This window comes from Acanthaster planci, linkage group LG13, assembly GCF_054643075.1.
Source record: "Acanthaster planci isolate LZ-2023a linkage group LG13, COTS_SCS, whole genome shotgun sequence".
In the NCBI taxonomy this organism is placed as follows: Eukaryota; Metazoa; Echinodermata; class Asteroidea; order Valvatida; family Acanthasteridae; genus Acanthaster; species Acanthaster planci.
This window is the reverse complement of record NC_141789.1, coordinates 5658637-5675503: the sequence shown is the minus strand read 5'-3', so window position 1 is coordinate 5675503 and position 16867 is coordinate 5658637. Positions and strand designations below refer to the sequence as shown.

Here is a 16867-nt window from a genome sequence, read left to right as displayed (position 1 = left end):
GTTGCAGTGCATTATTGTTTGCTTTATAAATCAGGTATCTTTACAATTTCAGTTTGCTAATGGCTAGGGAACTGACTGGTTAAGTTCAAGTTCTCTGTCCCAGCATTTATTTGAAAAGAAAATTTAAAAAGCCATTTTAAAATCTGAAGTTCAGAAACATCTCTCTGCTGGTGACAAGCATGAAGATTTCCTGAACTGTGAACTTGCATCCAAGGCTGCTTTGAGTAATAGCTGCTACCACAGTTACTATGGAGTCTCACACATGACAAGTGACTGCCTTTTGTCCATGAGGACTTTGAAGCACTAAGAAAGGTCACTGTAGCAGTACACATTAGGGAATGATCTGAATTTTGGATTCATTACTCGTCAGATATAGTTACCTTACTTCTGTTTAAAAATATATTTGGCTTCAAAACTTGGCATAACATCTTAATACTGTCACAAAAGCTATACCAGTCACTTCATAGCTCTAAAACCCCACTTGCCCACAACTGGTCATGACCTCTGACCTGTCATACATGCTGTCAACATCAAAGCCTGAAATATTCCATACTATGGTTGACTTTTTCATGCATCCTGGTAGGAATGCTCAGAGTCGGTGAGGTGCATGAAGACATGTCCATACACTTTCATATTGTTATGAAGCTAAAACTAAACTGAATAGATTTCATTCAAGTCTGGACCCCCAAAAATTGCTTCTGGTATTACCAGGCAATTTGAGTGATCTCAGCAATGATCAACAATGATTACATGAAACACAGAATGTCTGCATACTCATCAAAATGCTAAATACTGCATACATAATATAGCATGGGCTTGAATATCAATTACCTCTTGGTCATTTTTTTTTTTGCAGTATAATACAACGGAATATACATATATCACTTGAAACCAGAATTGAAATTCATCACAATGTTAGTAGAAAATAATACAAAGTAAACAATGTGTAATCTGACATTCAATACCTTTCACTTACAGTGCCACTGTACTTCAGAATCATTCATCTTTGTTCTATTGCAAGCATTTTTGTAATTTATTGTTTCCGTACACAGCTCACTTGGCCCAACCTTTGTTGTTTGATGCCAGTAAGTCTCACAAAGCAGTCACAGCTGCCCACCTGGAGCTATGTGGACAGATGTCACAGCAATTAACCTTGCCAAGGGAAAAGGGCAAAGCAATCCCTGCAGCAAGCTTCTAACCCAGACTTCCAATTACAGACAGATGCTGCGTCTGAGTTGTACATAGTAATCACTGTCTTGAAGAACTCACAGACAACTTGTATCAAAACATTAAAAATCAAACCTCTCCCTTATATGAAAGCATCATCCTTCTAACTGTATAAATACGTGTACTGAAAGACATTATTCACTTTAAAAGAAGACTCTCATTTCATTTTACAGTAGATCAACAGAAAAGTTTCCAATCTTATGATATGATGGCATTTTAAGACTGCCATCTGAACATAGCAAGTTCTTTGGAATTTGTGGTTATCACGTTTCATCATGAATGACAATGATCTCTTACATAATGTCAATCAGCATCCCTGTATTACAAACTCTAACGTTTACGTCCTTCCCAAGTTCATAATCTTACACCACTGGTCTTACCATAGCAGTACTCCTCAGAAGCAGATCATGACTGAGTAAAACCAGGTATATTATTCCCTGAAACTAACAATCAAATCAAATCAAATCAGAAGATAACACTGAAACTCGTAACAAGCCACAGACTTCAAATTTATAATTTTCACAGTAACATTCCTGCTGATACCAACATAAGTAGTAAGTGTAGTAAGTGCATAAATGAAATTCGTGTGTTTTACATGTATAGTATGTACTCCCATGCAGAGAAATCTGTGCACATGATCACTACACATATTTAAGAAACCGTTCAATGGAAGCACCACTGTTGTTTAAAAAACTGACCCTTAACAAATATTTCTGCTTGGCAATTGTCACAATATTGTCACAATGCTTTGGCCAGGTGGGGGGGGGGTCTTTCTGTGTGTATAGAAATTACAAGCCCAAAGTTGTCTGTGAAAGAGAAACGTGGTTGGATTCCAAGACAAGTTGGCTTTTGGAGCAGGTAAGAGCAAAGCCATCAATTAAAATGTTGAAAATTGATGCCCGGGGTCAGTTGCGCAAAAGATATGTGAGGATTTGTATCATGCCTCAATTCAAAAGACAGGTTGACTTAACAAACAAGACATGAGATCTTATTAATTAAACTGCATGATAATTCTTGGCTGTTGTAATGTGTGATATGATGCTTTAATACCCACAGGCCTTATAGCATCCCGGGCGAAAGATAAAAAAATATAAGAATCTGCTGAAGAAAACCAGTGAAAGCACTTCACCAACAGTTGATCATATCATAGGAATCCCAATCTGCAGCACCAATACAGTTGATTATGATCAACTCTATGGGTGAAAGTAACTCTGGTACCAATGACAACCAGAAGTCTGGTTTGGACTTGTGAGGCATGGACTAGTATTTGATATTATGACGTGATCTACAGAGGGATGACGGTAATATGCGTTTTCATCGATGGCCACCTGATTGTTATGGGCCAATGAAACTTCAGCACGGCCCCCAAAAATGCAACTTAAAGGAACATTTACTTTCGCCCAAAATAATGGTAAGAAATTGTTCTTGTTGATGTCAAACTGAAGCTTAGAATGGAAATTTTTCTCGGAAACAAACTGACTGAACAATTAATGAAACAACCACTCTCTTCTGAAATGAGCATCAGTTTCACGAAGTGTAGAACTAGAAAGAAATGCCAAAAAAACAAAGCTGTTGTGTGATGATCTAGGAACTGAATTCATTAATGGTATACATGTACACCTTAAAGATTAACTGGATAAACTTCCATTGGACAGAACAAAAATGAGTTGTGTTACATGATTGGAAATTCCTCCAGAACCAAACATGAGCTTCAAATGAAACATTCAGTGTATGTATACACACTGCAAGCATAAGTTTGATACCAAATCAGTGATTTCTGTCGGTTACTTTGGGAGAAAATGGATGTTACACCTGGAATGCATTCTTGGGGGGAGTGTGGAGGGATATGCTACACAATATTCAAGACTAAGGTATAACAATAAAGGATATCATATCGCTTCCAACCAGTCAGTGATGGTTTAGAACTCTTTGCCACTTGCATGCAGAAAATACCTCACCTCTTCTATACACTGCATTCAAACTGGACAACACATTGTATATACGCATATTGACTATATGGATTTAGCTAGCACACAGATTGTAGCAAGGAGCACAGTAGTACAAGACAAGCAGTAGTTTGCACAGCAAGAATGTTATCCTGGCTAACTTTTGGAATTACAGATTAGGACAATACTAAGACACGTAGCTCTTCACTTGCCAATCGCTTCTTTAACTGGATAACACATAGGGACCTCCATCTCAAGAGTTCAAACGACTCAAATGTTCAAGTGTAAATGTCATCTGAATATTGGAATATATGCACACAATACTTCCACAGGGATCAACTTGAAAATGCTGCATATTCTAAAATGGGAATACTGGTGTATTTGGATGACAGGCTTTCTCAAAAACAGCTTGCTTGTTCCTTTTGGAGACATACAAATACAGACAATGATCTTTGTATGAACCATAAGAATGTGTATTTAATATGGAGGAATTAAAAAAAATCACTTTTTGCTGTAAGTAGTTGATAGCAACTGAAAATGGCAGAACAAAGTCCAGAAACAAAATAAAATAAAAAGCAGCAAAGCACGTTGTGTATGTAAACTGGGAAATGCATGAACAATTTGTTGATAATTTTATGTTCCATATCTCTTTGTACAATGGGATGCAAGGTTGGACTCAAGGGATGAACTCTGTTTTAAATAACAGAAAACTTCATAACCTGCTTCCACTGAAGATCAGTTATCAACAGAACCACAGTTCACCCTTTGTTAATGAAAATCCTTCAGTGAAAGTGGTTTGAAGGCCACAATGCTTGTACATTACAGACTTTCATGGGATGGTTGCAAAAGGTCAACCAGATGTGAAGTTGTAGGTGCTCAGCAGACAGTCCAGCTGTTTTCCCTGAAGTTATCACATTAACATATGCTTTGATGGGCAAGGAAGAAGCCTAACAGAGGATTACTGTGTATAATTACGCTGTGAGTGATCACCTCTGAGGACAAAAGTAGAATGGCAAAATTTGAAGGGTACTGAAGGGTCAATGCCAAGCAAAACATCATGGACAATGTGAATTATGCCATGCTTTTTAAAACAAATTTTAAGAAATATTTTGGCAAAAGGGACATTCCAAATAGAACAAGAGCTCTCCAGGTTTTGAGACATTACCAATATGATATGCCTTACAATCCCTACCCAGTTATAATATAGTGATACCTCCATCATGTCAAATAGTACTGGCTACAGTTGAAGACTCTACGGGTTGTAGGAGAAGAACTTGTTGACATTGGCTTTGAAGTCCACAGGCAAGGTAAACTGCACAGATTTGGCACCAAGCCTGGCAGCTCCTATGGCAGAAGACTGCAGAAGACTCACTAATGTCAAATGCTTGATCTCTATGTCTCTCTCATGACGGGGTTTCAAGCCTTCCAGGAACCCTAAATAAGAGCAAAAAATACAATTCAGCAAACACCGATCTTTCTTCAAGGTAATGGAAAGTGATTGAATTGTTGGGATAAACCGATCCATTAATAATTTTTGTTTTTGTGTTTTGATTAAAGTCTCCAATTTATAAATACTTTCACCCCTCAAAATCAGCCCCTTACATGAGTGACTGACTTTTTCAATGAGGTTGGAAGGTGAATGATACACGAGTTAAGGAATATCTTCACCCTTCTAAAGAGTATCATTAGTCTTTTTGAAGTCATTACAATCAGAAGCACAAATGTAAGGCACAAGAAACCATGTTCAATCTTTTTTTTTCAACTTACCTTCTTTGAGGAGTTCCCAGCTTTTCCAGACAGAGCCAACACAGACAACCATCAGGCCATTTGGCCCATTCAGTAGTGTCTTCAAATAAAAAATATACAAGTTCAACATCTTGAGTTAATTTGCTGGAACATTTGTCATTAAAAAACTTTTATGTGTAACTTGGGTTAATAATTCATTTTGAATTGATTTTTTTCCTCACTTGACTTGGCCACTCTGGTTATTTTGCTTGTTTTTCTGTTTTTGTTTTTCGGTTTTATCAGGATTTCACTTCTTGCTTTGATTCCTTCTCTGTGTATTTTCTGTGACAGAGAAACTGTGATGCCTTCAAAGCATACGCAGTGTGAATAAAGTGGCCAATGATACACATGAGCACACAGCACATATATCCCAATTCTGACCAGCTAACAATGGTGTCAGGTCAACTTGCCCCCTGACTGACTCGCCCCTTACCGACTCGCCCCTTTCCAACTCGCCCCCTCGTAAACTCGCCCCCTGACCGACTCGCCTCTTACCAACTCGCCTCCAGGCCGACTCGCCCCCTGGCCGACTCGCCCCTTAGGAACGTCAAGCAAATATGACCGGCCCAATGTATTAAAAAAACCAATGGTTCTAACCAATGACGCGACACGAACGACTCACGGACGGTGATGGATATTTGGACATCACCACTAATCACTTATTTATTCAAACACTTCCTACGTCCACTGTCTGATTAGGTTATTTGTACATCCAACATACCCTCAGGATCAACAGCATTGAACCCTCGATCCGTCCCATTAATATTTGGTTATGTGACTGTATCTTCTTGTACGGTGACCCGATATCCAGTTAGTTAGTTAGTTAGTTAGTTACAGTGTTCTGTTGCTAATTCACTCGACTGGGACCTCACATATACTGCGAGAATTGATTTAGGTTCTTGGATATATGCTTTTTGTGTGATGTATAAAGTCATAGTGGTACATTGTACACTAATGTCAATTTTTAACGCCCCATTATTATTCTTTTTTATTTGCGTAATTTTTATTCCTTTTTTGGAATTGAATATCTTTGAGAGTGCTCTTAATTTGTTTACAAGAAACGGGCACCAGATGACATGACTGTTTCAACATGTGATCAACAATGTGATCCTTGATGAGTGTACACGCCGAATAAATCAGTATTTAGTGTTAATTGTGAACTAATAAATGCATCCTGTGAAGTTAACGGAACCTGAAAGTGTGTAGCGACCGTTACATCCTTTGTCATAAATCATGTCTGCTTAACACTTCCGTAGGTTTGCGTCGCCAGGCATCATGCCTAATATGTACCATTTTTTTATCCAGAATAGTCCGCAAAGTTAATTAATATGGTAGAGTGTTGGTGTTGTGGCACACAAAATCCCATAGACAATACACAGGAAACGCTGCGCCATGGCCCATACACACGATAATACTAAATTAGTTTTACCAATATCCAAAAAAAATTGTTACCCCCAAATTCCACACAAAGGGAATATCCACCAAGCTTTAAACAAACTCAACTTTGAGTGCCCGCTGCAAACCCCAGAACCTATTTTTAAGGGCAGCAATCACCGATTCCATCTCTGACTGATTGTATTTTTTATTAAATGGTGAATGGGCCTGCCATACGTGCTTGGCAAACTTAGGGGGGAAGTTGGCTAGGGGGCGAGTCGGTCAGGGGGCGAGTTGGTAAGGGGCGAGCTGGTAAGGGGCGAGTCGGCCAGGGGGCAAGTTGACCTACAATCCTAACAATGACCAGCAGGATACTTGAAATGCCTACCTTGTCAATCTTGGGTGCAACAGCAAGAATATGGCGGCCGAGTTGCCAGCCAGCTTCTCGGAATAACCATATGCACAGTGGGTCTTTTGCTTCCGACGCCCCTAATAACACAAACATCAGTCAACTTCAACAACTAGAAGTCCGCAAGTGGATTAAATTCCTGATTAAGCAGCAAGCCATTTGTAACAACCAGGTTTTACTCACACAGTGAAACAAAAATTGTCATCAAATAAGCATATTTCCAGGCACTCACAACTAGGGAAGTCATGTGCAGTTCCACTACTAGAAACACAAACATTTGTATCAAGAACAGCCACATACTGGACACTTGCCCACTCAGTTAAAATTTCTTTAAAAAGGGCTTCAGAACCACACTAGATTATGAATGTCAGAGGCATCTTGACTGCTTGCTCTTATCATTGTCCACAATGATGGAATACCAAAGAAGAATGTTCCCCTTCACAACATGGCCACAGAACTTACCTTGGGCCAGGACTATGCAGAACTTGGAAAACTTGGGTTTGTTGAAGTTGGTGTAGAGGTGATCCAAAAGGCCAAAACTCTCTGAAACCTGGAGTCACCAAAAATAATGACAATAACAACTATTTCACTGTTTCATGGTAGTCCCTCACGCAGCAGTTGCCAAATAGTAATGACAACTGGAATTGTATAGTTTATTAAAGTTTAGAAGTGCATAAATAGTAATTATTTATTATTAGAATTTATTATAAATTTCTAACAATTTTACAAAAGAATAAAAGATCTCACAAGTTAACAAAAGTACAGCGCTTCTACTGCAAGATGTTAAAACTTCACAAGATGTAACTGTGCTGGATCATGTCATCGTAATACTCAGACATTGCTCCATTATTCCAAACTACAAAGTCTGCTGAAATACATGTAGGTTGGAGGTTCCCATGAGCCCCTAGTGAGGAAAACCTGTCATCAAATGTGCATGCCTCATGATGCCTGTTTTCTTAGTGCGCAAGCAACAGCTATAAATTGTCACACTGACAAAACAAATTTCATGAAACCAAACACATGCTGCAAGTAACAACAGTTTCCAAAATAGCAATGCACACCACAAAGTATCCAGACTCAACACAAACGCACTGCACACATCAACATCATGCTCCACCAGACGTGTGCATACTCCACAAGTCCACAAATTACCTCCTGAATCAACAACACACGCTTTGCAGCAACAACGTACTCCATGTGCATGTGTACATGGAAGGCTACAAGGCAGTAACACCCACCCCAAAGAAGCTATGGATGGCTTTCTTGACATATGTAACATCGTGTGGAGGATCCACCAGGTTGTCCTCATGATCCAAGACAGTCTTGACTGCTTTGGCAGAGATCCAGTAAGCTATGTATACAAACAAACACATTCACAGTCATTTAGTTGATCCACAAGGCACACTTGTGTGACCAAACACTAAAGGCTGTGGAATCGATCCCTGACTGACGATACTGCGAGAGTGAAGGGAACCACATAAAAATAACACAGAAGATAGTCAAAGTCTTTGGGTTCATTTGCATTCATTCTAAACATTTTGGCATTAACCACTCCTTGCCGGGCGACCCGTTTTCGAGTACATAGGCTTCATATGCAGAGCCGGGGAGCCCGGAACTGGGACAAAAGAGTTGGGCCTTATAACAAAAGACCGTGCTCAGCACAAAAGACTGAGCTGCTGGGCATTATTGACATTTTTTCGCTCTCAATAGTGGAGATAATCTAGCCTTGTTTTGAAACAGTATACCAGGTTTGAGGCATTTAGAGCGAGCGGATTACCACTGGGGACAAAAGCTCTCCACCACCACAGCAATGAGCCACACAGCAACGCTGCACGTTAATCTGGCCCCTATTGAAAAGAGGTCAGTAGTGCACTGTGCCGGTTTTGAGAACAAAAGAACCTTACGTAATACTGCACAATCTGGGCTCTTTTTCCAAGGCTGCAGGCCTGGCTGAAATATTCAAAAGTCAATGAATTTACCTGTCAGCTGTAAAGTAGTGCCAAAAGAGTCCTTCATGTTGGTATAAAAGGCGATTAAATGAAACGATGAATTTTCGAAGAATTTTGAAAACGGAAGATCTTGAAAAGGACCCGGCATCTTGTCTTGCACAAGAAAAATCCACCCGGCAGCAAGTGGTTAAAAAAGTAATAGACACAAAGGTAGTCTCCTAAAAGCATACATGTAAATTCAGTGCATATTCGGCCTTACCAGAGAACAGCAAAAAGTAAGGCCTAGGGCCTACCATATTTATCTGGAAAATCCCTACAATTATAATTGATGAGACATTTGAAAGCACATCTGAGTCCAGATAAATAAGTCTTCAGAGGGACAGACAGAACTTTCTTATTTCTTTCAAGTTACTGAATCTCCAAGCAAGATTTCCTTCCTTCAATAATTGTTAAGTTTGAATGGGAGCACAGAGTACACAGAGAATATACAGACTGTTCATGCCTTAAGAAGACAGGAATCCAGACTCACCACTGCCTTCATCACCAATCTGATGACCCCAGCCTCCACATCCATGGTTCTTACCATTTGGATTGATCAACTGACAGTTAGAACCTGTCCCACTAATTAGTACAATACCACCTGCCAAACAAGAATGTGCACCAAGATTGAAGAATCTATTCAAGTGCATACCAAAGCTTCAAAATGATGTACTTTAAATCCTTCACTGACTTGAATACTTTATCAATAATGGCTCTGATAAAGATATCTCACCACATTTTAATGTTAAACCCCTAGGGTATAGAAACAAAATCGACAGATTTCGCGCATCATGATTGGCTAATGCATTTCAAACTCTTGGAGGTGCACTACTGTGATTTGCCTGTATTGACAGGGACTGTGACAAATTTACTAGAAGGGGATTTGAGCCTACTTGCAAACTTGTAAAAAACACTGTGCTGGTTTAAATCCCACTCCAGACAATTTCTTTGCTGATCTCAATAATTATTATGTAAGCATATCATCAGTTTGCCTCTACAATTTGATCATTCAAATCGGATCAAAGTGACATTTTTGCCAGGAAAGCCAAATCCTGAAATGCTACGACCCAAATCATGAAACACACTCAACTAAATAAATGCAGGAATACAATGACACATTCTTTGTATTCAAGAAGTGTAAGCCCCATGCGAAGGATTGGTACCTTCCTCAATGCTGCAAAATCCTCCCAAACCTCCAGGTGGGTTTTGAAGGATTGGCGGGGCTAGGGATCTTAGAGTTAAGGATGAATACGCTGTTGATAGTGCACTATTTCCCTCTTAAAGGAAATGAAATGAACACAAGATGTGCATTAGGCGTTGGCACAAGCTGTACAAAAACTTATTAAATTGGCCTTTTTGAAGCAGGGCGCTTTTGAAGTGAGTAAATTTGGAGTCAACACAAAAGACTTCACCCAAACCAAGCAGCGCCCTCCTGTTGTGTCCACCATAACTCAAATAGGCCAGTGGACTGCAAAGGATAGCTGTTTGGAGAACAAAAGTTGTACAATAACAATTACTGTTCCTTATTCTTCACATCTGGCCACATGTACATTTTATCAGCTCCAAACTATAAGCCCATCTGTCTCTGCCTTGCATACCCATTCTACTGCTTGAGTCATTTTACAAAACGCACCACTCAAGTACCAATTAGCATGAATTCCACAGACACCTGTTGTAAATTGCATTCCTTCTTAAATTGAGTACCCAGCAGGGTATGTTATGAAGCAGCTTTGACTACAACTTTAACTTAGACTGTAGCTGGGTAATTCCAGAAATTAGGGTTCAACTTTTTTCGTGTCCCTGTCACATCTGACATATGATTTTGAAAGTTCAGAACACATTTTCTAATTTCCAAGAGTGATGAATTAATGCAAATTACCTCCCAACAAATAGTACTGGTTTAAAAACAATTCCAGTGATATTTCCATGTCAATAACACCTTTCCGATGTAATAAGAACACAAAAATGTCACATTTGGACCCCTCATTTGAGAAATTACCCAGCTGCATCTTAACAGCAACTTACCAGCCTCACATGCTGTGGCTATGGCCCCAAAGGTGTCTGTGCACATGTGATATGCTTCACTGACATTTGGGAAGTTGCTTTTCATTCCATCAATAACTCGTCGTTTGCCGGCCTCTTGTTCTCCCCCACTGAGTGACAAACCCTGAACAGAGGAATAGAACATGCGAGGAAGGGGGTTACTAAAAACTTCACGACCAATAAAGTTGATTGGCTAAGTCAGTTCAACAACACTTTACACTAAGCATCCATGTAACTCCTACGAGGTAGAAAGTTAATGTTAATGAACCAAGAAGCACACAAACTAACTAAATAAATAAAACATAAAACAACTGGCAGGAGTTGAACCCAAAATGTCGACAAAGCTGCTGTTTTTGCCCTCTTCTGACTTCTTTCCAGCAGCCCATCCTTCAGTTTTGTGGAGGTGGATGGATAGAGAAAAGCCCTTCCAATGAGGGAAAGTCTAGACCTGAAGTTATACATGTACCTACCAATGACTGAAGGGGCTTGTTGATATCCAGTCCAGCTTCTGTCTTAGCTTTCACAGCCATCTCGTTGATGTTAACTAAACACTGATCTACTCCTATCAACTAAAAAGAGGAAGAACATGTTTAATTGCATTACGTTATGACATTCACAATTCCGGTTGTTAGCTGACCAGGCTATCAACAAGTTTAATGCCCTATCTTTGGACTGCTGCTTTTACTAACAGAAACAAATTGACTCTTGCAAATAAAAAGAAGTGATTATTTACCCAGTGATTTGTGCTGGGTCCATCTGACCAAGCTAGAATGGAGCCATCACCTTTCATAAGAACCATCTTGGAATGAGTGGCTCCCCTGTGGGAAGCAACCAAAATAGGATTCCAGATTTCAAATATCTCATTGTCTCGAAAATCAACAAACATGTACAAAAAGGCAACAATTATAAATAGGGCAAAGTCTGTATAGAAGGTTGGCTCATAACAGAGAAAAATTACTCAACCATAAAAGCAGACTTTAAACATTGAACCTACTGGTACATGTACTATTACATAATAAATACTATCATCAAATTAGAGGATATTACTATATCTCTTACATATTCATGACGGATTGCCGAACACTCATTGGTGTATTTATGGTCATGTGCATGCTGCTATTTTTGCTGTTTGCCAAGCGCACACACAATGTTTCATGCAGGGAGTAAATACGCGCATGTGTTTTTAACTGTCGCCCGAGTGTTCAAGAACTGTGGTCCGGGTGTTCAAGAACTTTCGCCCGGGTGTTCAAGAACGTTGCCCGGGTGTTCAAGAACTGTCGCCCAGGTGTTCAAGAACTGTCGCCTGGGTGTTCTGTGCACCCATGGTGGCGCCAGCCTAAACAACGGTATGCAGCTCACATGAAAAGATAGCGGCACACAATTTTTATTTTCAGAGGTTATTAAATCAAATATATATGAGGTATAGTAAACAAATATAACATGGTTTATTGAGGTTGGAGAGTTGATGTTAGCTCCCCTCGCTATTGGGAGTTGACAAACTAGTGTTTGGCTCACTGCCTGCCACAGTTGGACCTTGGCAAAACAAGTGGTTCAACTATGGATGTGTCATTTCTAAGATCTTAGTCACAGAATTGCTGACAATCTAAGCTGGTCCTGGACCTGAAGAGCAGTGTTTGTCTCAATGTTCTACTAAGCAAACAGTTTTCAATGAAGTTGACCATATCTGAATGAGCCAACAAGTAACTTGTCCATCAAATACATTATTCATAACATGCCACGCGCACGCCAAACAACACATCAGGAGATTCTATTGGACAACTTGCAAAAGGAATAAAATGGGTGGGGTTGTTTGGGGAAATGAAAGAAAAATTCTTGAACGAAATTGTTGGAAATCCGTCATATATAAACTTCTTTTGACACTCTGACTTGAAAGGTACTTATGAACAGGGATAAATATGTGCGTGGCCGGTCTTAAACTAGAACGAACACTGATAATGCCCTTGCCTGTGGCTCAGGTATTAGTCCCATCCATTCTTCTGAGCCAGTCTCAAATGCACATTTAAGACCAGCTAAGCACATATTTATTCCCTTAGCAACACACTGTCTCCTGTCCGTACTGAAGTTGGGATCTCCCAACTATGGTTTGGACTGGTCCAAGTATAGATGTAGTTGGGACCGAGGCCATAGTTGTGGCGAAACAGATTCAATTACAAGTTAACTGGCAGATGCACAAACTGAGGCTATTTTGTTTCCTTGAAAAGCAATATCCATTTTTTATGTCTTCATTTATTCATGAACAAAGTCCTTTGCTTAGGTTTTCATAGAAACCATTTCTCAACACCGCAATAATAATAATAGAGACTCCACTTCTGTCTGCATACGGTGCACTCACAAATGTTCTGAGTAATCGTAGTGGAAAATAAACTGAACCACAAACAAAATCTTTCACATCAAGGTAAAAAGTACCAGTTCCATATCCGGATATTACTTGACACCCTGTGCACAAATCCCATGAGACTGGTCTGAAAAACTGTTTTCTTAGTAAATGCTTCAATACTTCCCCTGCTAAAATTGACTTTTAAGGACACGTTATCACTTTCTGAAGGCTAACAAATCACAGTAAGGGAAAATAAACTAATGAAACTATTTTCAAAAGTATATGGAATTCTTACCTGAGATGATTTCGAAAGGTTAGTGAACCATCTACTATAGTATATACCAGAAAACACTGAAAAATATAGAAAACACAGGAAAACTACCCAGAAAACCACCAGAAAACTACCAGAAAACCACCAGAAAACTACCAGAAAACTACCAGAAAACTACCAGAAAACCACCAGAAAACCACCAGAAAAACTACCAGAAAACTACCAGAAAACTACCAGAAAACCACCAGAAAACTACCAAAAAACCACCAGAAAACTACCAAAAAACCACCAGATAACCAACAGAAAACCACCACAGAAAACTACCAGTATACACTGGAAAACACTAGCAAATACAGGAAAGCACCATAAAATCTCAAAAACGGGACTGTCACATTATTTCCTTTTGGAAAACTCTCAATCACGCCCCCCTTTTGAAAAATCCTGAATCGGCTTGTTTTCAGGGCGGTGTGAAGTTGGTTTCTTGTTCCTCGTTTGACGTTCGACATTCAACGTTGAACAAGTAACTGTTCCATATTCGAACATTGAATAAGTAACCGTTTGACATTCAGGGTGCACTCGCCTAAATGGCTATGGAGTGCAACAGGGACAAAAAAAACCCTGTTTCCAATATATGTTGATTTGAAGCTTTGCATGGTGAAGTCATGAGATGTATAGTACAATAGGCTTGCGGGTAAAGCATGGACTAAGTCTCTGAGAAGATGTGTGGTTATTAAAAGAACCAGTAAGTGCTGACTCGACTTTTCGGTCAGGATACTCTCGCTGTCCTTTGGAGAGGGTGCTAGACTCAAGACTTGTCGTTTAATAGATAGAACTAGAGGTAAATACTAAAACCGTCCTTTTTTCATGAAACTATTTCACAGAATCGAAAATACACCAATCCCACGACTGAGTATACTTTTTTTACTGTGCTTATCTGCACATTAGTGACCCCGTTGCGTCCATTTCAACCAGGGTAAACTTAAGGCAGACAATCGCATAGTGAAAACAGTTGTGACGAAAGTCTTGTCTCGGCGGTAGACTTCTCCGCTTGGAAACTACAATGGAAAATGAATGCCTCACACTAGACTTTCTGCCATCGAAATAAAACACCCAATTCCGTGTTTTCGATGTGGAAGCTGTGGTTCATATGGAGGGTTGGTTTATAAAGGCAATCCGGATGGGTTGGGGGTTGAAACGGTATTCGCGGCTTGTATTACTGACCACACGTGCACTGGAGCATGAAGGTGTTGGATCCTGTGGTGGATCAGTGATGCCAAAGGGGGCGAGGGCATTGTGGCTTCGGGCAGAGAAGACCCGAACACATTGGGTGGGTGCAAGGTATGGGTTTCAGGTATAGGCAACCCTACTGCTCAGGGGTGAGGGCTGTCTTGGGTGCTAGTAGAGTGGGCGCGATATGTCGCTGAGCTTCAAACGGATGTCTTGCCGGGGACGCACTTGTGCCGTAAATCACGATGGCTTCTCGGATTCTTCTAGGAAACCAATTTCTGAATGGGGGCAATGAGTTCTGCATTGTCCCATGTGGTGTTGTGGTTCAAGCAGTGTGGATGATTGACGACGGCCGACTTGCCATGCTCTCCTCGTAGGCCGTGCACATGGTGTTCTTGGAGCCTGGTGGGGAAGTTCCTGCCGGTTTGTCCGATGTATACTGGCCACATCCAAATAGGATGCGATATACAATGTACATTGATGCGATATACATTGTTGGTTAGATGCTTGTCCTTGTCCCTTGAAACAATATAATTGTTCCTCCGGGAGGAAACAATTATATTGTTTAAAGGAGAGGACAAATAATAAAAAAAAAGGTTGTGTTTTTCCTCTCATAAGGACATGGCCGTCAAAATCCGTCGCCTCCATTTCAGGATTTGTTTCACCTCGAAAGACCCCATTCCCCCGGGTTTCGACGAGTGGTCTCCGATTCAGAACAATGACATCAGATTCGATGTAATCTCCAGGTAGGGCATGGGGCTCTGGTATTTTATTTCAGTTTGAGAAATTCAGTGTAGTGTTAGGCATTCACTTGTCCACTCTGGTTTGCAAGCGAAGAAGTCCAGCGAAGAGACACGACTTTCTTCAAAGCCCTTTTGACCGTGGAAAACTGCCTCTGCCCGGTTGAAATGCAGGCAAAGGGGTCGCTAAAGTGTAAAGACAGGCACCCAAAAAAGAACGTTGATGGCTGGCGCGTCTGACTGATGATTTCGTTTGAGTTGAGCAGTTCGGTGAAAACAGGGAGAACATAACATTAACCTGTCTTTCTCTTCTAATATTTACAGTGCCAAAACATAACACACAATCGCCTACACCTCAGGCTTCTTTGACCGGTTACCCGTTACCCGACGAACCCTACGCCCAAGGTTCCCTTTGAGGGAGACAGTTGTTTGTTTATACAGTACATTATTGTGAAAAGGCACGTACAATGTAATTTGTGTACATGTGAATGGAAGTGGACGTTCGTGGTGCAGTTTTTTTGTCCCTTTGGTGCACCATACTATTCTTAGGCGTATGCACCCTGAATGTCAAACGGTTACTTATTCAACGTTCGAATATGGAACAGTTTTCTTGTTCAACGTTGAATGTCGAACGTAAAACGAGGAACGAGGAACTAACTTCACATCGGTTGTTTTCAGAGCTAAATTTGACCTTATTTAGGAAATTTTATTGCTTTCTGACGGCTAATGAACTACTGCAAGGGAAAAGTAGTAATGTCCACACATGGAACTCTTACTAATGGCCGGTTTTCATGTTCTTTTCGAGTTCCGTGATGAGGCCTGGTATTTTCTGCAGTTTCAAGACATTTATTTGGGCCTAACTGCCAGTTTTTCCAATCAAAATAACTTTTGTGCCCCAAACGCAAGAATATTTATTACATTTGTTGATATGTAAACTGTTTATGATGTGCACTGTATTTTCCAGTGCTCCCGGTGTTTTCCGGTAGTCCTAGGCCTAAATAGAATAGTGTCACCGCTGTTACAGTGTTACACCATGGAGGTACCGGTAGCAATAGAGTCACACTGTTATTACTACAGTCACATGCCCCCAAATCAAGTCATGCAAGTCGAATGCTCTGTGTGAATTAGCCTATGTACAGTAAGTAATTCGTTAGGAAGGCACTTTACCCTTCGATTCCACCATATACTGCATCCATATCTCCCATTTTCTAACGTCTTTCACCACTTCACAAGACAGGAAAAACAAGCAAACTCTTCAAAGGCCCTACTTGTCAGAATGATCCCCGCTTCGTTGACACTAGTCCAGTTACACCGAAGCATGCAGTGCCAACCGTACGTACATGTACAGTGCATGCACTGAACACTTCACACTGTTTTTTTTTACGTCCGGGTTGACTGTCTGGGTTGTTCGACAAGCGCCCTCTACTGTTGAAGAAAGTTCCACACACTAAACATGGAGGCATATATGCGTCAATACGTGTGAAGCTCAATTCTCGAATACAACCATACACGTTTCAAC

At 40.3% G+C, this 16867-nt stretch overlaps 1 protein-coding gene across 1 annotated transcript; it reads right to left on the bottom strand.

The window, feature by feature from the left end:
* Position 1: 1 nt before the first annotated feature.
* nagk (N-acetylglucosamine kinase) lies at positions 2-16740 on the bottom strand. Its single transcript, XM_022240840.2, has 10 exons — positions 16516-16740; positions 11506-11590; positions 11243-11341; positions 10755-10896; positions 9220-9330; positions 7980-8092; positions 7204-7291; positions 6721-6821; positions 4941-5019; positions 2-4607 (listed from the first exon to the last, which is right to left on the bottom strand). Exons 1-10 carry the CDS (start codon positions 16551-16553, stop codon positions 4426-4428), a joined length of 1038 nt encoding a protein of 345 aa, XP_022096532.1. The 5' UTR covers positions 16554-16740; the 3' UTR covers positions 2-4425.
* Positions 16741-16867: the final 127 nt, after the last annotated feature.